Source organism: Procambarus clarkii, chromosome 38 (genome assembly GCF_040958095.1).
Source record: "Procambarus clarkii isolate CNS0578487 chromosome 38, FALCON_Pclarkii_2.0, whole genome shotgun sequence".
NCBI classification, from domain to species: Eukaryota; Metazoa; Arthropoda; class Malacostraca; order Decapoda; family Cambaridae; genus Procambarus; species Procambarus clarkii.
The window spans coordinates 13002712-13028164 of NC_091187.1; the positions used below are offsets into that span (position 1 = coordinate 13002712).

Consider the following 25453-nt stretch of genomic DNA (forward strand, 5'->3'; position numbering starts at 1 on the left):
ACATTGTAATTGACAGAATTAAGCTGGGATATCGTCATATCGATATCTATGGCAGCTGGCTACAGGTAATGAATCCCCCATTGGTGAACATTCCAGTTCGTATCGGGTTCGTATCCTGGCCGTGGAGGATTTACTGGGCGCAAATCCTTAACTGTAGCCTCTGTTTAACGCAACAGTAAAATGTGTACTTGGATGAAAAAACGATTCTTCGCGGCGGGGATCGTATTCCAGGGACCTGCCCGAAACGCTACGCGTACTAGTGGCTGTACAAGAATGTAACAACTCTTGTATATATCTCAAAAAAAAAAAAAAATAAGTTGTAAACTATGTACTCACCTAGTTGTGTTGGCGTGTGGGGGGGGCGCTGAGATTATTTTTAGACATATATCTGGGAAATACAGATCTTTCTGGATATTTTAGTGTCTTTTTTAGAAGTTTTTTGTATTAATAAACTAAGGTATACACAGCAATGTTCAGCCCCCTATTCTACATGAAAGATTACAGTGTAGATAAAAAAAAACTAGCTATAAGGTCATCTAAAAAAAAAAACTCTAATATTCCCATCTCACAGGATGACTGGGCGGATCTCATTGAAACTTTTAAAGTACTGAACAATATGGAGAATGTTGATCCGGACAGTTTCTTTCAGAGGTCAGATGTAACACAAACAAGGAGCAACGGTTTCAAGCTCAACAAGCCACAATGTGAGGTCACAACCACATCATATGATGTGGTAGAGGCTGACTCCATACACAACTTCAAATAATTTATAATATAATTCATTATGTCGGGGGACAGGAAGCTAGAGTGTATTCATACACGTTTTGGCTTTTAACGAGGTCCCCCCCCCCCCAAGGTCGAATTACTGACCCCGCCCCTACAAGCTGACTAACTCCTGAGTACCTACTCACTGCTAGGTGAACAGAGGCATTAGGTGAAAGGAAATGTGCCCAACCATTTCTGTCCCGCCCAGGATCCGACCCCGGAAGTCTCGATTGTGCGTCGAGATGTAAATGTACATATGATAAGAGCTTAAGAAGGTCAGGAACAGTCCCGCCAGTTGAGAGGCGGGACTAAAGAGCCGCAGCTCAACCCCTGCAAGCACAACTAGGTGAGAACAGGAGATGCTTTTTCACCCACACAGGGTGATAAAACTAAGGAACCGCCTACCCGCCGAAGCCGCAAATGCCAAAATACTGTTAACTTTTAAAGTATCTGTACAGCTGAAAAAGCTCATAAAAACAAATGAGGGGACATTTGACAAGCCGCCGGCTTCCTCTTCTCGTCAAGGCGACTAGTGTTAGTAGCTCTCAGGTAAACTCAGGTAAACTAAACCCATGGAACCGCCTACCCGCCAAAGCCGTAAATGCCAAAACTGTTAAAATTTAAAATCCAACTGGAAAAGATGAAAGCAAATGGGAGGGAGGGGGACCTTCGACAAGCCACCGGCTTCCTGTCCCCGTCGAGGCCACTCGTGTTAGTGGCCTTCAGGTAAATTCAGGTAAAACATGAAAAACACAGCTGGCAGTGTTGGGAGCTACTCCTCAGTCACCCCGCGGGAGTCGCAGGAGGAGGGTGTTGCTGCTGCCTCACTCCGGGGGCTTGTAAGACGGTAGTACCAAGTACCTCTACTGCCAGTGCCAAGACGGTAGTACCGAGTACCTCTACTGCCAGTGACAAGACGGTAGTACCAAGTACCTCTACTGCCAGTGACAAGACGGTAGTACCGAGTACCTCTACTGCCAGTGACAAGACGGTAGTACCAAGTACCTCTACTGCCAGTGACAAGACGGTAGTACCGAGTACCTCTACTGCCAGTGACAAGACGGTAGTACCAAGTACCTCTACTGCCAGTGACAAGACGGTAGTACCAAGTACCTCTACTGCCAGTGCCAAGACGGTAGTACCGAGTACCTCTACTGCCAGTGACAAGACGGTAGTACCAAGTACCTCTACTGCCAGTGACAAGACGGTAGTACCGAGTACCTCTACTGCCAGTGACAAGACGGTAGTACCAAGTACCTCTACTGCCAGTGCCAAGACGGTAGTACCGAGTACCTCTACTGCCAGTGACAAGACGGTAGTACCAAGTACCTCTACTGCCAGTGACAAGACGGTAGTACCAAGTACCTCTACTGCCAGTGACAAGACGGTAGTACCAAGTACCTCTACTGCCAGTGACAAGACGGTAGTACCAAGTACCTCTACTGCCAGTGACAAGACGGTAGTACCAAGTACCTCTACTGCCAGTGACAAGACGGTAGGAACGTTTTTCCATTTATTAAAAATGCTGACCTCTTTATAACATGAAAAAAAGTCCATTAGATTTTTAGAATAACTAGTTTATTAAGTATTAAGCTATTCCATTTTCCTCAGGAGCAGCAGAGATCTCAACTTTAATTACCATTAATACTTTTAATCCAAAATTATATTCCCTTTCTATGTTGTCAAGCACCCATTCCAATTTTATCTATATATTTGTGTATAAATGTATACTGTACTGTCTTTTTTTTTTTTTATCTCCGTTCCTGTCATATAATCTCTCATCTTAAGCTTCTTTAATCCTTGTCTCTGGTGAACCAACTCATGTTGACTCTTGTACTCACACTTCTTCCTATATTGCTCGGTCTCTCTGCACGTCTTCCTGAATTTGAAAGTCCTTGACAACCTACATGACATCAAATTACCCATTCTCTTGATCCTCTATTCCTTTCCTTTTCTTTGGTGAATGTTTAACAGGCCTCATATTTGTTTTTTAGAATAATCATTGCCTTATTCCTTTCCTATTTGGCTTTTGCAAGTGTTGCAGTATTTCTCAATCTTGTCAGCTACTTCCTTGGATGGAGATAGGTGAACATTTCTCCCTCGTGCTCTCTCAACTGGACTGTCAATGTCCTGCATATTCATCAGCTTTACCTCCTTTAATTTCTGCTTGATATTACCTTCAATACTTGCCGAGGGCCCTATGAAGCCTCCCTTCTACCACACCTTGATTGCTACTTGTATTGGACGCCCTGCTTTACTGTGCAATCTTTTATCATATGAATTCTGTTCACGTCCACAATGTTTTATTCATATTGTGCCTATCTTATCTCTATGGAGGGTCTTGCATTATATTTTGTAAAGCCCAAACCTGTATGGTGAAGGCTTATACCCCTATACTGTCCTGTCCTGAAATGCCTTTTCCTTCAATATTTTTATTATTGCAGATGCACTACTGCCATTTTTCAGATGGGTCAAAGCCAGTTAATATTGGTGTACTCCCCTACCCCCAGAACAGGAAGTGGGGAAACGTCCTGAGCTAGGATACATATAGGACACTTAATTGTACACATCTGCATCCAAAGGTAAACCTAACTGTCAGTTCCATTGTCATTAATAATTGTATACTTCCTTGTAGAATTTCAGGATTGGAAATTTTGCCTTCCCCGTTCTTTTGAGTTTTTGTCTCCTTGTTCTTTTATATCCCCATAAAATCCTTGGCAAATCAAGTCCATTTGACATCACTTATTTTGTGTGTTTGCCCATATTGGCATCCTGGATTATATTTAGAACTTCATTAATATTCTGGAACATGGTGCTATATAGGCTTCTGGGTTTGCTTCTTTCTCTTGCTACCCATTTGGTGGACAGTGCCTTGGCTCAGTGAGGGGGGCTGTTGTGTTTAGCCCACGGGTAGGAAGGGGGTAGCTCTCGCTTTCCTCTTCTGTGTGTTGTGATGCTGCACTAGCTAAACATGTTCCAATATAATGGCCATGTACAGAGACCTATATGTCCCTTCATCTGTAAGTTGAGCCTACCCAGTGGGGCAGTACACATCTTTGGCGAGAGAATGGGGGTAGATCGGAAAGTTCAGTATGGCCCAACTGGCTTGTCTAGTTAGCCCTGGTATGGCTTCTTCCATTGTAACAACTGCACCATTTACCCCACTTTCTTCGTGGGGATAAGGAAGCCCCCCCTTCTTCCCGGCAGTGGGAAACTGCTCTGACGAGGTGACATATTGGCTATACACGTTTCACACGCAATGGAACACTGCCCTACTCTTTATTGTCCAAACTGCATTGTTCCTATTAGTCATACATCTCCTTGTTGAATGTCTTGATTTTTAAGACATAGGTGAATCCGATACCTTTGATATCACAACCTTACGTGCTTTTGGTATTGTATTCGCATCCTCAGTGAGATTTAGTACCTTTGGAATATCTAGTGACACTGATGGTGTTATATGGTCCCCCTGGCTTGGTGCCTCCTTTGAAATATCTAGTGACACTGATGGTGTTACATGGTCCCCCTGGCTTGGTGCCTCCTTTGAAATATCTAGTGACACTGATGGTGTTACATGGTCCCCCTGGCTTGGTGCCTTCTTTTGATATTTTTTTCTTTTGCTATATACAGTACAGTACTACAATTTTATAAATGAAATTAAAATAAAAGAATATGTACTAAAGGATCATATTTATTTATTTATTCCTATCAAACTTTATTTACATTTTATACAGTAACATACAATGGCCAAAAAAGAAAATTATAAATTTTATTCAGTGGCACATTTAAAACAACATTTAAGTGTCCCCCCCCCCCACCCAAAAAAAAAAGAAAATTGTCCCTGAAATGACTATTTTTTTTACCTTTAGTATTCCAATGCTTACTCTATTTTCCAGCTGCAAATTCAGTACACATGAGGCCCAGAGAATAAGGGGCCAAGAGAGCCCCCTTGGCAGCCATTGCCTTCACCCCTGGAAAGCAATGAACCTGAAAAACACTGGTGCCAGCAACAAGATCATAGTTCCACAGCAGCCCTGCCTCACAAAGTAAATACGGCAGATGCCACATTGCCTCATCAGGAAGCAGTTAGACCTCAAACATGGCCCTGCCTCACCACAGGTTGTTACATGACAGCAGCAGCAGCCCTGCCACACACACACAAAAAAGACAGCAGTTGCTGCCTCACCTTGCCTGAAGGAAGTTAGACGGCACAGTACCCCTGGTAAGAGACAGGCCTGCGAGCTACATCCCATGACAGTATCTACCCCACCTTATCTATTGTTGCTTTAATGTACTGATAAAATATAAAAACTCAAATGTCAAATTTTTGCCCAAATATAATCAATTGTGCCTTACCTAACTTCCTCTAGTACCAAGATATATATGGGACACACACAGGTAGAAATATTACACCCATCTATGGTTATGGGTGCTGATACAACTTCATTCATCATCTGCAACAGCAGACACTTCAACATCATTTAAATTTACCCTTGTATACAAATTTGTTTCTTCGAGGAATGTGTCCTTTCTGTCCTGCTTTTTGTTTTAATTTTGATATCAGGCCATTAAGTTCAGGAGCACTTGTAACTCTCATTCCTCCTCTTAATGCATTATCCTTCTCAGAAAAATTTGGGTTGCTATTATTTATCCTTTTTTTATTGTTTTTGCTGTCGAATTTTGTAGATACATTATTGCTATTAGTCGATGATGCAATTTTTCTGTCTTCGGCATGAAACATATCTTTCCAGTCTATAGAATAATTTTGGGAATTTTGATGAGAATGAAGATTTCCAGTAGCAGCCACATCCCATAAACAGAGTGCACCCCATTGGCTATTACTTTCCACATCCTGTTAATGAAAGAAAGATGGTATAGATTTTTCATGAATAATTTTCATGTCATTTTGGTATTAACCTTAGTGGTTTAAAGAGGATAGGAAAATGAAATATTATACTGTACAGGCAAAAACTTATTAATCAGAGTACCTTGTGTCTGGAAAGCAAGTTTCTTGTTTTTAGGCAGCCATTCAATGTAAGTACACGTCTACCAAACCAATTTTGAGTACTGCATATAATGAAACAATTCAGTTTTTCTCTGAATTTATCTAAATTGGACAACATTTGTGCACAGTCTTGGATCCAAATGCAAGTTGTGTGAGAATCAAGCCATCAACATATAAAAGTGAAAGCATTTTGTAATGACATCTGAGAAGAAATTACAGTATTTTCCCAAAGTGAAAGTGATAAAGCAATGAAAAGACATTTAAACAAGTTAAGGTGGCAAGAGTTTATGATGCCATGTGGGAGTGGAAAAGGCACAGGTGTGAAAAAACCATTGAGAAGGCTAATGAATTTTGCAATTCAATAATTGCCAAACAGTGTTTGTATAATGATGGTTGACTCAAGAGACTTAATTTTAAGTATTAATGATCAGGAGAGACTGCACTTTGTCCCTACATCTATGAAGAATTTGCATTTTTAAAACTGTTATGGTTAGGACAGTGAAAATCTACATTTTGTATACGGTACTGTATTACTGTCCTATAAAATAAAATTTAAGCTCAGTGAAATGATCTATATTCAGGTTGAACACAAGATAAATGTCACTTGGCTCCAAAATAATTAATCAAGAATAGTATGCTCATTCAATTTAGAAAAACAGATTTGAAACAGGGCAGTTTGGTATGTCCTCAAAATCAAGTGAAGGTTTAAGAGGACAAACCAGAGTACCTCATCACTGAGGAAAACAAATATAAAAGTGAACAGTTAACTAACACAGGCAGGATCTTTTAAACATTTAAAGGATTCAACTCTCAATGTCTTGTTAGTCAGTAATATATTTCTAAACCTTATTGATTTAAATTACTGTACAGCAAACCGAGAAGTGGATAGGCCAAGAAACCACAGAAAACTCTACACTTGTCAGATGAATTCATATCAGGTTACTGCATATATTTTCTAGCGATAATGAACAGTCATTATGATGGGCAAAAAGCAGCCTCTGATTGCAACAATACAATTCAGCATTTACCTCTTCAATACTCCAACCTTGCAAGCAGATAATCTATCTACTACTATACAAGCCTGTGAATAGCTCAATCATGACACAGGAGTGTGCAATCTAAGCCATCGACACTGCACATCTAATTTGATAGTATAACAGAAGATTCTTATCCAGGGAAACAACCATGAATCAAGATTTTCTTACTGATTAAAAGAACAGAATGATGGTGTAGTAGCAACGATGTTTCAGTCCGTTCTGGACCATTATCAAGTCATCACACGACTTGGTAATGGTCCAGAATGAACCGAAATGTTGTCACTTCTGAATTTTGAGAGTTGTGGTTTGGTCATCATTTCTTCAGCCACGTAATTGTGACTCATCGTCAGCACAAGGGAACAGAACTTCTCAGTCACAGAAGTCAACACATCATTATGAGTTCCCACCAATATAACAGTGAGCTGTGTAGGTATATGTACTTCATATAGGACATCCATTATCATGATCCTAACTTGATCCAAATCCAAATTTTTGTGGCAGAAAGACAGTTTAGAAATATCAAGATTTTAACCTTGATATTTCAAGGTAACCTCACCGATCAGACACCTCAATATCAAGTACAGTAATGTTATCAGTGACCATTACAGACAACAAAATCAAGTACATAAGAATGAAAGAAAACTGCAGAAAGCCTTTTGGTACTTAAGAGGCAGCTTCTCTTTATAACCACCCATACTCATTCATATGTCAAACATATGCTTGAAATTATCCAAGATATCCATAGTACAAAGGTGATTATCACATTCTCAAAACTATTCAAATCTATCAGTTCCAAGAACGAATATGACTTCAATAGAAAACTATCAACCAAATAAGTCACTACACAATAGGTTAACAGTCTATCTGGCTGAAGTCTCAAGAAGAGAACCAAACTTATCCATGAACAAATACTATGATCACTACATTGTCAGATAAACTTACATTGTACTTATACAGTATACCATATCCTATATACTTTTGTAATCTATATTTTCAACTTTGTTGTATCTTTACACAAATTAGCTATCTCAGATGAAATATTTCTCAAGTCTACAAATGCAAATGCTGTACTTGAACCACAATGACACACTGCTATTCAGACAGTAGGTCACAATAACCTGGCTGAAAATTACACACCCAACCCACACCTTTGGAAAGAAAGGAAGTGACAATATTTTGGTCCATCTGGAACCATTATCAACTTGTGTGATCACACTACTTGATAACAATCCAGGACAGACCACACTTGATAGCAACAGGACAGACCACACTTGATGATAACAGGACAGAGCAAAACATCATTATTACTAAACGAGATAATGGTCCAGGACATACTGAAATGTTTTCACTTCCTTTATTTTCAGATTTGTTGGTTGGATGTCACTATGTTGTTCTGTCGGTCCTAAATGCATTTCAGTTCACTTCACTAAAGGCAGTTTTTCAAACATGGCTGCAAATCATAAGTGTGAGCATAAATGATGAACAATTTAGTGGAAGTGTAATGTAAAAGCTCAATTAAAATTAGATAATAAAATTTAAACAAAAAATTATTTATTGCTACAGAACCTAGCAAAGTGATTAAAAAATGTAAGTTCTATTCCTCAGCTTATAAAAATCAAACATTTTAACTTACAATGCTATCAGTGCTGCCCTCCAGGCGGAATCTTGCATGAGTAAGTTCAACACGTAACCTGTCTACTTCCTCAAGAGTAACATTCCGACTGATGTTGAGATTATGATCTAGTGGATTCTGGGGAAGTAAAATATAGTTTTAGAAATATTGTAGCAAGATAATGTGGAAATAATGTAGAAACAAATAACAGTAAAGTTAATACAAGAAAGTTATACAACATATACTGGAATATTTTGTATTCATGGCTGATTGATTAGCAATGACATTCCTGAATTCTGGATACCTTTCTGTTAAAGAGTTTTTAAGAATGAAGTATTTATATACAAAATTAATACCCATAATAGGCATGTGCTTGTTAAAAGAATTAAAAAAATTAAAGTTACTGGCCCAACCTCTACAGTGCTACACCTTTTCAGAGGGTTGCAACTAGATTAGTACCAGAATTGAGAGGCCTTAGCTAAGAGGATAGGTTGAGAGAACTCGGCCTCACAACCTTAAGAGGATAGATGAAACAAGAAGGGATATGATAACTCCATACAAGATCTTGAGGGTAGTAGGTAAAGTGGATAAGGGAAACCAATTTAAATTAAAGAGAGTTAGGACAAGGGGATATCGGTGGAAGCTGGACATGCAATTGAGTTGAAGAGATATAAAGACGTTCTCATTACTTATGGGTGTCAGGGAAGTGTAATGCATTGAAGGAAGAGGCTGTTGAAGCCAATTCCATCCACTACTTTAAAAAGAAACAAGATGAAAGAGTTAATGTTGAGAGGGGTAATTAGCACACCAGGTATGAAGAGCTAAGAGGCAGGGCATAAATAGCTACATCTCACCCACCATAACTTCTGAGAGGTAAGCAGCTAGCCCTGAAGCATTTCATCATTTACCATGCAGTGTTAGTCTAATGAAAAAGGAACTTTTTATTGTCTAAATATATCATTTATCAACAAAGTATTCTGCAATTCCCACTTAAAAAAAATAGTTAAACTTACCTGGATATATAAAGCACTATGCTCTGGCTTAGCAAAACTCTTTCCATGCATGATAGAAAGTCCTCGTTCTCTGAAGTTAAACTTATCGTAAAATTCAAAAAATCTTCTAAAGAGGGTTTCTAAAGAATCATCGTTCTCGGTTGTTGCCATCTTTTCAATGTTTTGTGGGAAAGTAAACCTTACATTTTCTCCATTACCATCACAGGGGCCTGCCATAAAAAATTATGTTAATATTTACATACATAGAAGCACAATTTATGTCTAAAATATGCACCGAAATACTGCATATGGTAATATAGACATGAAATTTATTTATGTAATGTACCTTAGTTTGTATTTGCTAAAATAGTAAATCTTTTTAGATTTTATGTAAATTTAATTGAGAAAATTTATAAAAGTGGAGTGTTTAGTGTATTAATGCTCTTATACAGGTCAACTTCCAAACCTGTATATTGTTACATCATACCTGAGTAAGAGATATGGTTAGAAATGTAGAACAAGTCAAATGACAAATTTGGGAGCTATATACACACAATTTGGGAGCTATATACACACAATTTGGGAGCTATATACACACAATTTGGGAGCTATATACACACAATTTGGGAGCTATATACACACAATTTGGGAGCTATATACACACAATTTGTGAACATTGTGTAAACATCAGAGGTCTCCGATTCTTCCACCTTATGCCAACAGATATAAAGAATGTCACTGGGACAAAAGGAGCAAGTTTTTAAGAGAATGCTTGACAAGTTTCTGCTGGAGTTAGCAGATCAGCTGGGGAAAGTGTTGGCTATATGGCCCTGTGAGCTATGAAGACAGTCACACAACTTAGGTTACACAATGTGTAACTTAGGTTAGTCACACAACCAAGTGAAGAACTATAGAATTCATTCATAGGTAATCTACTACAGCTTGTACACTGCACATGAATACCTTAGAATTCATTACCAGTTAACCAGACATTTCTGTAATAATAATAATTTTATTAAACAAATGTATGTAAGAACAACAATATTAACTGTTGTGCCTATGTAAATATGCACAGCAGAGTAAAACTGTTATGTAAGTAACAGTAAGAATTTGTTCAACTGACTATATGCACTGAATTCACTGAATTTAGACTTGCTTTTAATTATATGAATGGTGAAATACTAAAGAAACAGCTCATGACTTTTGTGAGACCAAAATTGGAATATGCAGCAGTTGTATAACGCCCAAATCTCAAAAAGCATACAAACTGGAAAAGGTGTAAAGACATGATACAAAATGGCTTCCAGAACTGAAAAACAAGAGTTATAAGGAGATACTAGAGGTGTTAAACATGCCTAAACATAGTAGAAAACGAGGCAACATGATCACCACTTCCAAAATACTAACAGGAATTGACCAAACTGACACGAGGAATTCCTGAAACCAGCAACAGATTCAAGTTAAGGAAACAAAGGTGCCGAAAAAATATTAGAAAGTTTTCTTTTGCAGAGAGGCAGACAGTTGGAACAAGTTAAGTGTAAAGGTGGCGGAGGCCACAACTGTCAGTATGTAGTTTCAAAGCGTTATACAACAAAGAGTTCTGGGAAGACAGGACACCACGAGCATAGCTCTCATCCTGTAACTACACTTAGGTAATAAATGATTAATATATACCTGTATATATTTTCAATAATTATTACCTGTATTAACTTCAAGTGATTGAAGCGAAGCAATTACTGGGGGTGACACATTCATTAAGTAGAAGAGGACCATGATCGTTAGTGAAAAATTGGTAACCCAGCGGCCAGAGAACTGTGAAGTTATGTGTCGGTCTTTTGCCCATCGACGCACCGCAAACACCAAAGGACGCACTCTTGGGTCCATGCTCCCATACATGTACAGCATCTGACTCATGTAGAATCCTGATCTATAAAAAAAAATATATATATATAAACATAAGAAACACACTTGATATTGTTGACCAAACCACACACTAGAAAGTGAAGAGATGACAATGTTTCGGTCTGTCCTGGACCATTATCAAGTCGATTGTGTCGTCTCTGCACTTTCTGGTTTGGTCAACATTTTTCAGCCACGTTATTGTGACTCCTCGTCTGCATATTTGAAATTGTAAAACATTTGAATATGATCATATATATTATAGAAATACTGATTTCAAAACTGGATTGTTGATTTATGAAATAAATTACTGCATACCATAAAAGATGTGGGATCACTAGAGTGTTTTAAGTGTAGATATAGATATAAATAGGGACTGCCTCTATAGGCCTACTGTAGTTTGTTTATGAAACCCATTTTGAAAATAGACAATACCATTTTGTAAGATATATATATCTATTGTAAGATATACATCTTACAATAGTAAGATATATATCACTTTTAAGATGTATATCTTATAAGAGTAAGATACATTTCTCTATAACTGAATAAATATTAATTTGATTGAAATATTAAGAATCAATGAAAAATTAGTACACAGCATTTACTTGACCAGAATAGTATTATATACCATTAAAATATATATATCACAATATACCTCTGTGTTACCTCACATACTGGTATATTGGGATATATTTAATGTGACCCATTTTTTAGTTTTTAGAAACACCTACTGGACTCGACACATTTATACTTCGTCGTCACGCCCCCCCATTTTTTTTAATATTGCTAGGCAATGCTATGTATTTGAAATGATTTGCCATTTTTTTATTAAAAAAAAAAAAAAAAAAATTGAGTAGTAAGATGGGATGAAGGGAAGTTAACTTCTCTTTGTCCTATCCTAAATCATTATCTTCATCCCTTCAAAGTGCTATACAGTCGTAATAGCTTAGCACTTTCTCCTGATAAGTACCTACCTAAGTAGGAAATATGTCTACCAACACTATTAATCAGGCTATACAGTAGTAGTAGTAGTAAAAATATATTTTTTTTTTAAATTACAGGTACAGTATTTGTGAAAAAGAGGGAATTGACTGAAACTCGACAGAGAATGACATTGGTACCATCATCATTTCTGATTCAATACAGACTATAAACACTGTTCTTGGTGAGTGGAAATTCGTTTAACACAAGGACAGTTCACGTAGCCAGTTGTGAGTCACAAACCAAGTGGAGCTTCACTTAACGGTAAGCAAAAATACTAGTATTTTTACATACAGTACGGTATCATGTTTATTTCCAATTCTACAGCTGTATTACAACATGGTTTTGGTATGTGTGTTGAAATATGAGTAAATGCATGCTGTATTGTTTTCAATAACAAATAAGTAGGCTGTACAGTAATAATTACAGATTAAAGATGTGCTGACACCAGTTACATTAGAAAGTAGGAGGCAACACAAGTCATTTACTCTGTTGAAGTAAGAGTACAAAAAATATTTGTTTTGTGGAACATACCAATGACCATTGGAAAAATATTAATTGGTACTGGATGATGATGACAAAAGCAGATTATAATTTTTTACTAACCTATTGGACATGGAAAGATCACATTCCACATCAGTCAAGTCTTGGTGATATTTTATGATAGGAACCCGGGCATTAAGAATTCTTCGTACCTGAGAAAATAATAATGTGATAAATGTTTAAAGTTACCTTATGATGAAAAAACAATCATTACTGTATTCAACATATATCTTAGCCTAAAAGTAAAACATTAAATGTTCTGTATACTCTTTTCTGGGAGGCCCTTTGATGGTGTTCCTTGCTTAGTGTATGGGCACTCATGGTCCATGTTCGATACACCAAGCCGCTGTGACTATCTCCCCCCATCCAGAGCAACACATTATTTCATACCAACTCTTTTCCCTTAACATTCCAATGACACATTTTAAAATCATCTGTGCTCTTCCATAAACATTTCAGTGTTGCTAAAACATGCCAAAATATCTAGAAATTTCAGAGTCATTTCCTTAACCATTCTGTATGTAATTGCAGTTTCATGGCCTTGAGAGGCCCAGAATGTTTGCGGTTGGGCACTTGGTGAGAGGGCAAACTGTACAGTACTGTTAAATTGTTTATGGATAATACAAAATCCCTACAGCTTCCTCTTAGTAACCATTTTGATAACTGGTCTAATCCTACTGCTTTTGTAACATACACTTCATCCAGGTGCCGTTTTGCCTCTTCTATAGTAACTTCAATTCTATCTAGTATTGTTTCTAACTTACAGTCATCGCCACTCCTCGGAAACCAATCGGGTTCTGGTTTGTAAATCTCTTGGAACCTTTCTAGAGTTCTTTATGCATTTCATTATCATTTTACAAAAGTGTTCCTTCCTGTTTCTGCAATCTGATCACATAAGCCTTGTACTGTTGTTTCCTCTGTATATAGCAACACAACATGTTACATTGGTTCTTTGCTTTCGTCGCAATGTTGTTTTCAAACTGCTGCTCCATTGCCTTCCTGATTCTGAGGTACTCATCCTAGGCCCTCTTAAGTGCCTCCCTATTTGCCTCTGTATACATGTCCCTGTTTCTTTATCCCTATGTTTTCCATATCTTTTTTCTCTCCTCCTTTTCCTCCTTACATAATCCATTGAACAAGGGGGTTTGCTGTTTTCCTTTCATCCACTTTCCTCCCAAGAAATATGAACTGTTCCATTAAAAGTTCCATCATTTAATTTGTTGCCTTACTTCCATTTCGGTCTTCTATTGAACATCCTGCAGTCCCCCTCTTCTTCTCCCACACTCTTTATCCTCTTTCCTGGTTCGATTGTCTTTCAATTCTACAGTGCAATCAAACATGTTAATGCAGTAGTTACTGGCTCATAGTTGCACCTCATATTTTAAGTTCACTACATCTTCATTTTGGGTAAACACCAGGGGCCAGATTCACGAAGCAGTTACGCCAGCACTTACGAACCTATACATTTTTCTCAATCTTTGGCATCTTTGTTTACAATTATTAAACAGTTAATGAGCTCCTAAATACCAAGAGGCTGTTTATAACAATAACAACAGTTGATTGGGAAGTTTTCATGCTTGTAAACTGTTTAATAAATGTAAAGCTATCAAAAATTGAGGAAAGATGTACATGTTCGTAAGTACTTGCAGAACTGCTTCATGAATCTGGCTCCATGTCAAGGTTAGCTGGTGGATCCCCTCCTCTTTCTCTTATTGGCTGTTTAGCATGCTGCCACAGTATGTGTTTGTTTAAGGGTGTCCACTAATCTGGCTCTCCATGTTTCAGCTCTGCAATAAGGATTCTTTGTGAGGATCCTTGGTCACACTACATGTTTCCTCTATTAGTAGCACTCACAGGCCCTACTGGTTATGATATTGAGTAATCATTATCATTACCATCAGACCATAATCATTGTTTTAAAAATAAATAAACCTTTTGCCACATACCATTACACATACCATTATAGTGAACCTCATACTACATTCTTCAGAGGTTTAAATGATACCCTTAGCAAACAATTTTATATAGTTGCCATCTGATTTTACATCAAAATACCAGCTGTCATTATCCACTAAATGTATCCATGTCAAGTTTGGCAATATCTTCACCACACACTTGCATCAGCTCACTCAGTCCAAATTCCTCCAGTGCTGCTTGGTTTAACACCACCTCGCTCAGTTCACGCAATTCTCCCTGTTCTATTTTGAAAACCTGGAATTTCTTATCAGAGTTCTTCACACACTACCTTGCCATTCTTCGTGAACATGTCCTCCCTTTTTCTCAGAAAGAAAATAACACACCACAAACTATATCTTTCCTCTTGACCATGATTAACATATTCTACACTGACCAAACCCAGCATTTTGTAGAACGTAGCATAATACAAGAAAATATGACCAACTTACCTGGGAACATCCTGGAACAAAGTTGTCCAAGATGTCAGAAATAAGCTCCATTTGTCGTTGTAATGACAATCGTGAATTTACGGAAGATAACGATTTCTTTGCTTGAAAGACTAACCGCTGGGTATTATCCTAAAAAATGCAGAGGATGTCTGTCTGTTAAAAGCATATTTTTAATAAAAATATAACAAATTAATATGTACTGCAGTAAAAATACTGCAATACCTACAATTATATAAAAGTGACAAACTCGTTCCTGTTTATATTTTAAACAATATCTATAAGCAGTCCAGGTATTGACAGACACAAGTAGTAAATACTCAGTACTGTACTTTGCAAAATAACAAAATACAAATAAAAATTATGATAGCTGTGGTAACAATAACTAAAAACATTTATACAAAGCAATTTAGCTACATACTGATAACAAGAAAACTGTCGTCAGCATTAACTTGTCATACTATAAAATATCCCAAAATTTTGTAATACAGTACGTGTACATACAGTAACCGCTGCAGGGAATTGGTTGATAGGTTAACAACATACCTATCATGTAAGAGCCATGATTAAAGTAACCTCAACAAGGTATGAGATTCCTATTTCTGACATGGTATACTCAAACCTAGGCCACACACAGTATTTTATATTCCACTTTCTACTTATCTATCTCTCTCAATCAGTCAAAACTGTAATCAAATAGCGTACACCCCGACCTAACTGGAACTCTGGGAGTTCTACTCCCAACGTCTGGCCTGGGGCTAGGCTTGTCTTGTGATAACTTGATCTAAAGGTTGATGCTTAGAGAATCCTGCAGGCCCTTCTCTATAATGGTATATGTATCTAATTACTGTAGTGCAACTTATTTAAAATAAAAATGATATTTTCTATTAAAGTAACAGCAAAATATATAATTATAAACACAGATTGTGCTTACATGCATATCAAGTACCAGTGTAATTTAAATTTTTTGTTTCAACTTCATTTGAATAACACAATTATGCAATTTGCCTCGTCTATAGCTAAAACTTCTCGTGTAATTAGACTCCAGTATTTGTAACAGTTAGATACTCATAGGCAACATTAGATTTTATAATTTGAATGTTAATTAAGTAAGTGCACATATTATGCACCTTTTTTTTCATTTACGATAAAAAAGGTCAGTGAACGTCAGGGCACGTGTGGCGCTGCCACCTGGTGGCAAGTAAGGCGCTGCCACCTGGTGTGTTGCCTTGAGAAACTCAGCAGGTGATTGGCAAGTGTCTTCGTTTGCTCACCTAAGATCATAAGCTTGAGCTCAGAATTAACAATTTTTTGTGGATACACATTTTGACAATCATTTTCAGATTAGATTCAGTAACTCTCAGGATATGATGGCCAAGCAAAAATGCTTGAAAATTCCCCCGTTGGTAGTGCTGTACATTGTACCTACTGCATAATTTAAGTTCAAAGTTTAAGTTCAAGGGAGATCTTGCACAAAGGGTGCAAGATCTCACCATGCCCTGTACACAAGTCTAAACACTATAAAGCTAATTCTTGTGGTCGATCTCCAACCCATTGTAGATGTGACGATATGCATTGAATTTTGTAACTAGCTTATCAAGATTGTAACTTGCTGAGATAAATGAATTGTGGGGTTCAGTACCTGAGCCTATTATGTGCCTCTGTAACCCTTTCCACTACTGCCCACAAGATGGGTATGGGGTGCATAATAAATGAACTAAACTATAAACATGTAGGAATTCTCCAGACACTGTACAGACACTGAAAACGTTGGATAAAAGTAATATTTGGGGAACACCTAATTATGCCTTAAAACTTGTCCCATTACATTGTTACTATTGACAAAATAGCACTAGTTAGATAAATTGTTTAATTTATATGCTAAATTAGAATTTTTGCAAATTTGACCTATAATTTGCTCCACAACACTGTACGTGCTATGGGCTCGGCAATTAAAACTATGTTCTGTACAGTACAGTACTTCTATGCTACAAATGAAGATTAAATTAAAAACTGATCAACAAGATCTCAATGTATTACTTGCCTGAGAACTGAGACTGGAGAGCTCAAGGATCATGTCCAAGTCACAGTTAAGGTTTCCAAATGAGTTGATAGAAGAACCAAAGGGTAGAACTGTGGCATTGGGAAATAGCCCAGACAATGCGACTTCTATCTGTGAAAAGTGATTTTTCAGTTGTACTAGTACACTGAAATACTCTAAATGCTGCTTCCTCTCATGCTTAAAATAGTTGCACAGAATAAAACAAATTTAATGATATTACATATGCATTATTGTTCACCTTGTGTTGGTTCCGAGGATCAATGTCCATGCAAACCGGTCTCTGACTAAGCCTCCTGGTTGGTGGTCTGGTCAACCAGGCACTAGGATGCAACTGCTCCCAGGATAAATGCTTTAGTGAAGAGCAGGATAAGTGCTTTAGCGAAGAGCAAGATAAGTGCTTTAGTGAAAAACAGAGTAAGTGCTTTAGTGAAGAACAGAATAAGTGCTTTAGTGAAGAGCAGAATAAGTGCTTTAGTGAAGAGCAGAATAGGTGCTTTAGTGAAGAGCAGAATAAGTGCTTTAGTGAAGAACAGAATAAGTGCTTTAGTGAAGATCAGGATAAGTTTTAACATTGTATAAGTAACAAACAAAATCCTGTAAATCATTTTCCAATACCTGTATATAAGTCCATGAAAATATATACATTATTCAAAAACATCCTACAACTTTGTCTAAAGACTCAAAAGAAACTTTTCCCCTATCAGTCAGCCATGCCTGTACATCAGACCTCTGTATGTACTCTTAATCAATTATTTTCCTTTCAATTTGCAACTTATAAGCGCATGTATAATAAGCTAAATCAGCAGTTTAACAAATGTTTAAATGTGCAGAAGTGATGCACAGCACAGCAAAGGCTGTTTGAGGAAAGTTTAAGAGAATGAATGACATTTCACAGTTATGATTTGGAATATGGACCAATTAATCCCACTTCTAATAATTAGCTAGTAAATCACTGCAAGCCAAGGCAATTAACATCAGTGGTCTCACTGTTTTATTTAATACCTATGTAATATTAAGTGAAAAGTGGATTTTTGCTTTAATTTGAAGCCTCTAGTACCTAATCCCATATTTCCCACATGTTAAGTTTCAATTATGCATATTCATTGTGCACCTGGATAATATAGGATGTTCCCTAAACGTTAAGTCATTAGACATTATTATTTCCAGATCCTTCGTGTGTTGCTTTCCTACTATGTGCGGATTTGATTGATTTTGTTTAAGGTCCTCATTTTTACCGTACCCAAGTACCTGAAATTTATCACTGTTAAACATGTTACTTTCTGCTGCCCAGTTGAAAACTTTATTAATATCTGCTTGTAGTTTTTTAATGTCTTCAGTTGAAGTAATTTTCATGCTGATTTTTGTGTCATTTGCAAAATATGATATGAAGCTCTGATTTGGATTTTTGTCTATACTGTATCTCATATGAGAATAAGGAAAAACAGTGATGCAAGGACTGTACCCTAAGGTACAGAGCTGTTAACTGCTCTTGGACTTGATTTTATTTGGTTGACTGTTACTCATTGTGTTCTGTTCAACAGAAAATTTAATATTCACTATCCTACTTTACCTGTTATTTCCATGACTTCATTTTGTGTGATATCACTCCATGGTCACATTTGTCAAATGCCTTTGCAAAGTCTGTGTATACTGTACTACATCTGCATTTTGTCTTTATTCTAATGCCTCATGGATTTTGTTGTAGTTGTCAAGTAGCTGCAGAAGGCATGATCTTACCGCTCTAATCCATGTTGTCTTCTTGCTAAATATATGACATATAATAAGTTTTACCATAAAGGAATTATTTTTAAATCCAATTATAAAACAAATAACATACAAAAATGGTCAGTTATGGGCGGCTTTACTCTAATCATCTAAACACTCCATGTGGGCATTCAGAATAATTAATGATTACAAAATGGTAACTTACTTGTCTACATGTAAAGAACCTGAGCCTCCAACCCAATTCTGTTAACTTTTGGCAATCATACAGCTTCTGAATTTGCTCTGACATCTGTAAATAAAGAGCATAATTCAGAATGTCTTAACATATGAATTGTTGAATTGTATACTACTGTATATTCAAAACACAATACAACAGCAATACTGTACACGTAAAGGTGTCTATTATGGGAAGTTAGATCAGAGATAAACCTTACAAAAAAATTCAATGAATTTGAACACAGCATTTCATGTTACAATTTTATTTGCAATTCATTTATTTATATATACAAGAAGGTACAGTGGGTTGTGAAAGTACGTATGTCAGTGATGAAGTTGTACATTGTTGCAAAGCCACTAACACGTAGAACAAAAATAAGACGAGTCTCCTTACATTGGAACAGTGGACAATTTCTTGCACGAGTTTTTCTGCAGAGTATGTGATATTTGGAGTTATGATATCTGTCATATCTTCACGAGTTGGCACACTGCTGGCTTGGTCAGATGCCTTGTTTGCTGCCAGCCACACAAAGGGGGAATGGGCAGGAATGACATTTTGGGCCGAGTTTATGCACGTAAAATTAAGAGCTTGTTTGAGGGATGATGATTCCTCAAATTCCACTAGAATCATCTCCTAGAAAAAAAATATGTTTAGTTTTTTTCTTTAATACTGTATACATACAGTATATGCAAGAGTTCACACATTCTTGTACAGCTCAAACACACACAGCGTTTCAGGCAAGTCCTTAATCCTATATTCCCCGGAATACAACCCACTAAATCGTTTAACAACCAGGTACCCATTTTACTGTTGGGTAAACAGAGGTTACAGTTAAGGATTGACGCCCAGTAAATCCTCCCCGGCCAGGATACAAACTTAGGGCAAAGCACTCGCAGAATGCCAGACAAGCGTCTTACCACTTCACCATGGGGACTGTAAATTTTCTTTAATTACAATGAAATATAGAAGACAAAATTGCACATTTTACATAAAAGTAAAAAATGTATGTACACGTATAATCAATAAGTTTCTAATGTAGGAACATTAAGGACAGCAAAAGTATGAAAAGAAGAGAGACGGTTGGGAGCCATTACAATGGGTGACCAGTTACAAAAAAAATCAGGGCTTTGGAGCTCAAATTTTCCCTGCAAGCACATGTATGTGAGTACATACCCAGCATCTCAAGACTGCTTCTCAAGGGGTGTTTCACTGTTGTGTAATAAACAGGAGAGTGAGAAGATATTATGAGACAACACAACTGCATGCCTGGGTGCATGGGTTAAGAAAATAAAATGCGAATCAGGGTTATAATGACTACCTTTACACATCTGAAAAGATTCTTGTAGATGAATTGGTCCAATTCATTTAACCCAGTCAATAGTACAATCAGCAGCATGACGGACAGTTGGCTTCATTCTCAACTCATAATTGCTCAAGTTCGATTCCCAGGAGGAACAGAAATAGTTGGGCTCATTTCCTTTTACCTCTGTTCCCTAACAGTAAACAAGTACAGTACCTGAGGGCTAGGCAACTGTTGTTGGGTTGCATTCTGGGGATTCATATAATTCGTACATAATCATATAATATAGAAAATTATGCCTACCTTGTTATTATGGGGACTCTTAAGAGTGTAGTGAAACATTTTGTGAACATTGCCATATTGAGAGCACACCTGGTGTAGGTCTGATACCGAGTCCAGTCCTGCCACTTCCACCAGCAGCGATCTCTGTGCCTCCTCTCGACGACTGCTCACAAGCCCATCATGTGGCGCAAATGATAACCCTGAAATGCAAACGTAAAGTTATAATTTTTTTTACTTGCACGCAGTCAAATCACACTAAAGAATGAAAATTCCAATGTAAAGGATGCAGGAGTAATCATGTAAGAAGACCTTAGCTTTAACTCTTAAATTGTCCACCATAACCAGGATTGTTTCATTGATTGTGTGCACCACAACCAGGATTGTTCTGAATGTTCAGAGCAGCCATATTAGAAGCAACTGAACTTTTAACAGTAGCAAACGAGTGATTTCAATATACTGTACAGTACAGTGGGGCCTCGATTTACGATGGTAATCCATTCCCAGAGACGGATCGTAAATTGAAGCGATTTTTCCCATAAGAAATAAAGGAAATTGAATTAATCCGTTCCCCACCCTCCAAAATATTAATTTACAAATACATTTTATACTGAATAAAAAAAAATTCTCTAACTACAATACAGTACATATGTTTATCTTACCTTTATGGAGGACTCTTGATGGCATATGGAAGATGGTGAAGAGGGGAGAGGAGAGGTGTTACTGTTTGGAAGGGGAGTCCCCTTCTATTATAACATCAGGCAGTGAGGACTTCTCTGGGGTACACACACTGGGACATTTTGCCTGCATGCCACTAGGACCTGCTTTTGGCTCACTGCTTGATTTTCTCACTAGAAATCGTTCCATTGAAGATTATTTTTCCCTTCTTTCCAACACTTGTCTGTAGTGAGGCATCACATTGTCATTAAAAAGATCAATGCAATGGGCTGTTACAGCTTTATCTGGGTGATTCTTTTCAGCAAAACTTTGCAGTCCTTCCCATACTGCACACATTTTCTTAATTAATAAGGGACATCCTCTAATGCCGCCGCCGCCTCCTCTGAAGATTTATTGTACAGTACTACCTAGCTAGTTCAACAACACTAGTACCTGTACCATTTTCATGTTTACATATGACCTCTTATTTTTCCTCTATGGTCATTCTTACATGTCTTTTCATATGTTGAACCTTACCACTGACTTTCTTGGGACCCATGGCATGATATATAATAATCAGTTTTATGTTCAAAAAGCACAAAATCACCACAAAAACTAACTTTCTTATAGGCGTCATTGTCACTAAGCGGGCAGCTCTAGTAAACTGAGGCAGGTCAGCCCACGTAACCAGGAACCACATGCTCGGTCGACCCAAACGTGTACCAAGAAATATAGTTAGTCGACCACACTATCATAAGTCGAGTCGCATTTTTCGATCACACTTACATCGTAACTCGAAATTATCGTAAGTCGAGGTGCCACTGTATATGTATATTTACAGGTAAATTATGTGCTATGTGTAATTATAAGATTTAGGCTTATAAATATATGTATATTAGTATAGTATAAATAAATACATGGTGTGCATTATACAGTACTAAGCAGTCCCCGTGGCACAGTGGTAAAACACTCGCTCGGCGCTTCGCGAGCGCTTTGGCCTGGGTTCGTATCCTGGCTGGGGAGGATTGACCGGGCGTCAATCCTTAACTGAAGCCTCTGTTCACCCAGCATTGAATGGGTACTTACCTGGTTGTTGAACGATTTGGTGGGTCGCATTTCGGGGAAAATTAGGATTAAGGACCTGCCCGAAACACTATGCATGCTAGTGGCTTTACAAGAGTGTAAGAACTCATATATGTAAATAAACAAAAAATGTATACTTTTTTTTTTAAATATGGAAGGAAGTATCACCTCAAGCTGGAAGAAGGGGACCCTTAGCCTCAGAGGAAATCACACATAACACATTAGAGGGAATGTTTAGGTCCGCTCCGATACAGTTTCTGTGTGCTTTTCTCCAACTCCTTCCTTTTGTCTTTTGTTATGCTTTATTAGATATTTAAAGGTTACAAGATTTACATTAGTTAATACAATAGGTTTAGAGGTTATGGATCTCTTAGATTTTTCCGAGGGATTTTTTTCCTAAAAAAAAAATTTTCTTCCTTCATTTTTCCAATCCTAACCTCCTTATTCAAATGACACAGCGAGGACTGAATTTAAAAAAACCTACCTTTGACTAACCATTAACAAACTCGCCCATAATATTGATAAAACCTTTGTTTGGTAATAAATCCACTGATCAAATTAACCTAAGAATTAACATCATCCAAATTAAATGGTAAACTTCTCAGTGTTCTCATTGATGACAAGTTGAATTTCCAGGGCCATATACTAAACATAGACAGTGCCATATACTAAACATAGAAAAAAAAATCTAAAACAGTTGGCATTCTTTTTAAAATCAGACACAGTACTATGTACCTTGCCTTGCCCTGGTAGCACTTTAATACACGCTCATCTATCCTTATCTCACCTATGGCACCTGTGCCTGGGGTTCTACTACCCAAAATTATCTTCAACCCCTAATTACTCAACAAATCAGCAATTAGACCAATGACAAACTCAAGCCCTAGATAGCACTTGGTTCCCATACTTAAATCTTTTAAGCATGTTAAATACAGTGTATTAATTCACTGCACATCCTCTCAAGTGTACTCTATATACTGTATATGAAACAACTGCAGTGCTAATCCCAACCTTAAGCACTTTCTAGAGAGCTGTAACAGAAACCATGGGCACCACTTTAGAAATAAATATCTTTTTGGTACAGTATTCCAAGAGTGTGACTTAACCAAAGCAGAAATGCTTTGCAAATCAAGGGTCACAAAATGCAGAATGACCTACCAAATCACATCAAAGACTGTTCTTCTCTAGTTTAAAAGAAAAGCTAAGAACTACCTGATTAACTCTATGCAAGCAACTTTACTTCCTAAATGTCAACCTATGTTTTGCTGCCATTCCTGCACTGTTATTGATATTTGCTGGTTTAAAATTTGTATACATGTTTGAATACTATCTGTTTATTCTGTGAAAATTACTGTTGTTCTGGTGCAATTTTTGCAGTTCCAATCATCACATCTTGTCATTTTATTTATATTTCTCTACTTCAATTCAGAAATGTTTCTGATCTCATTTAGTTTCAAGTTGTCCCATTGAGCTTTTATGTGGTTCACCATTTTTTCCCACATTATGCCCTAAATGCTCTGCATACAGTATTAGTGACTTCAGGCAGTGTTCTTGCCTTACCTACGAATCTTACACTGTTCTTGAATCTTATTTATGTATGTACTTTTGATCACACACAGAGATCACACTAACGTGATGCATCAAATGAACAAATCCACAAGGGCCGTGACGAGGATTCGAACCTGCGTCCGGGAGCATCCCAGACACTGCCTTAATCGACTGAGCTACGACAGGGTTAAAAGGGTTGAAACCGAAGTTCTACTGAACTTACTGGATCCCGTAGCCTCTCCGAGGCACAAACCTTTTAACCCTGTCGTAGCTCAGTCGATTAAGGCAGTGTCTGGGATGCTCCCGGACGCAGGTTCGAATCCTCGTCACGGCCCTTGTGGATTTGTTATGTACTTTTGTCTAAATTTATTATTATTATTATTTAAGATAAAAACCCCACACTTGTGTATTTAGGAAATTTATGTAAAGAATTTACACAGTCTTTCGCATTCTCCCGAGTGCTTGGTCACGGTCCAAGTGTGTGATTAGGACAAGACTTACATCTCGACGTCTATTAGACGTTGAGATGGTACTACTGTACTACGTCTTAATAGTTAGACTATTAGACGTAGTACAGTCGGGTTCGCTCTCGATGCACAATCGAGAATTCCTGGTTCGAAACCCGGGCGAAACAGAAATTGTTGGGCACATGTCCCATCACCTAATGCCTCTGTTCACCCAGCAGTGAGTAGGTACTCAGGATTTAGTCAGCTTGTTGTGAGGTTGTATCCTGGGTGGAGACAGTAATTCGACCTGAAGGGGGGGGGGGACCTTGATAAAAGCCGAAACGTGTATGAATACACTCTGGCTTCCTGTCCCCCGCCACAATGTATTATAACATTATTATTAAATCCCGGCTAATCTTGCCGAGCACCAGAAACTGAAATTCATATAGATTACCACTTGACTTGGCCTATATGTTCTTTCATATATGCTTTACCCATCGTGTTTTGAGAGTAGCGCCGGGACAAGAGGTGAAACGACTTCCTGTGGTAATTGGTAGTCCACTTGAGGACGCGACCCCACGGTAAAGTCGCCCAAGTTATCATGGCAGCTGCTGTATGTCAACACTGGCGGCCGCCATCACCACACCGTTCGCCACACCTATAATCCGCATTCACCTCAGCGCCGATCAAACTTGTTATAATTACAAACTTACCCATAATAATCATAAAAATAATAATCATAATAATAATTATAATGATAATAATACAGTATATTATTTATGCATGAGTACATACATATACTGTACATGAACACTGGATAATTCTTAGGTAAGAAAAGTATAATACATAAAACCACCTTTAACACGCAGAGCGTTTCTGGCATGAAAAACCCTTTTC

At 37.6% G+C, this 25453-nt stretch overlaps 1 protein-coding gene and 1 long non-coding RNA gene across 5 annotated transcripts; one reads left to right on the forward strand and one right to left on the reverse strand.

Annotated features, from left to right (window-relative positions):
• The first annotated feature begins 1387 nt into the window (after nt 1-1387).
• Nucleotides 1388-5396, forward strand: LOC138372384 (uncharacterized). Of its 3 annotated transcripts, none has more exons than XR_011230816.1 (3): nt 1537-1612; nt 3232-3347; nt 4662-5396. It is a non-coding gene; the product is annotated as an uncharacterized lncRNA (long non-coding RNA). The 3 variants fall into 3 exon arrangements; XR_011230815.1 differs by having other exon boundaries at nt 1543-2260; XR_011230817.1 differs by lacking the exon at nt 3232-3347 and having other exon boundaries at nt 1388-2260.
• On the reverse strand, nt 4441-25216 carry LOC123771949 (poly(A) RNA polymerase, mitochondrial). Of its 2 annotated transcripts, none has more exons than XM_069337732.1 (11): nt 25051-25216; nt 20916-21025; nt 19637-19876; nt 19232-19315; nt 17284-17412; nt 15243-15371; nt 12901-12989; nt 11112-11338; nt 9433-9641; nt 8441-8557; nt 4441-5617 (listed from the first exon to the last, which is right to left on the reverse strand). In XM_069337732.1, exons 1-11 carry the CDS (start codon nt 25157-25159, stop codon nt 5243-5245), a joined length of 1818 nt encoding a protein of 605 aa, XP_069193833.1. In that variant the 5' UTR covers nt 25160-25216; the 3' UTR covers nt 4441-5242. The 2 variants fall into 2 exon arrangements, with proteins under 2 accessions (XP_069193833.1, XP_045620743.2); XM_045764787.2 differs by having other exon boundaries at nt 20847-21025; nt 25051-25215.
• Nucleotides 25217-25453: the final 237 nt, after the last annotated feature.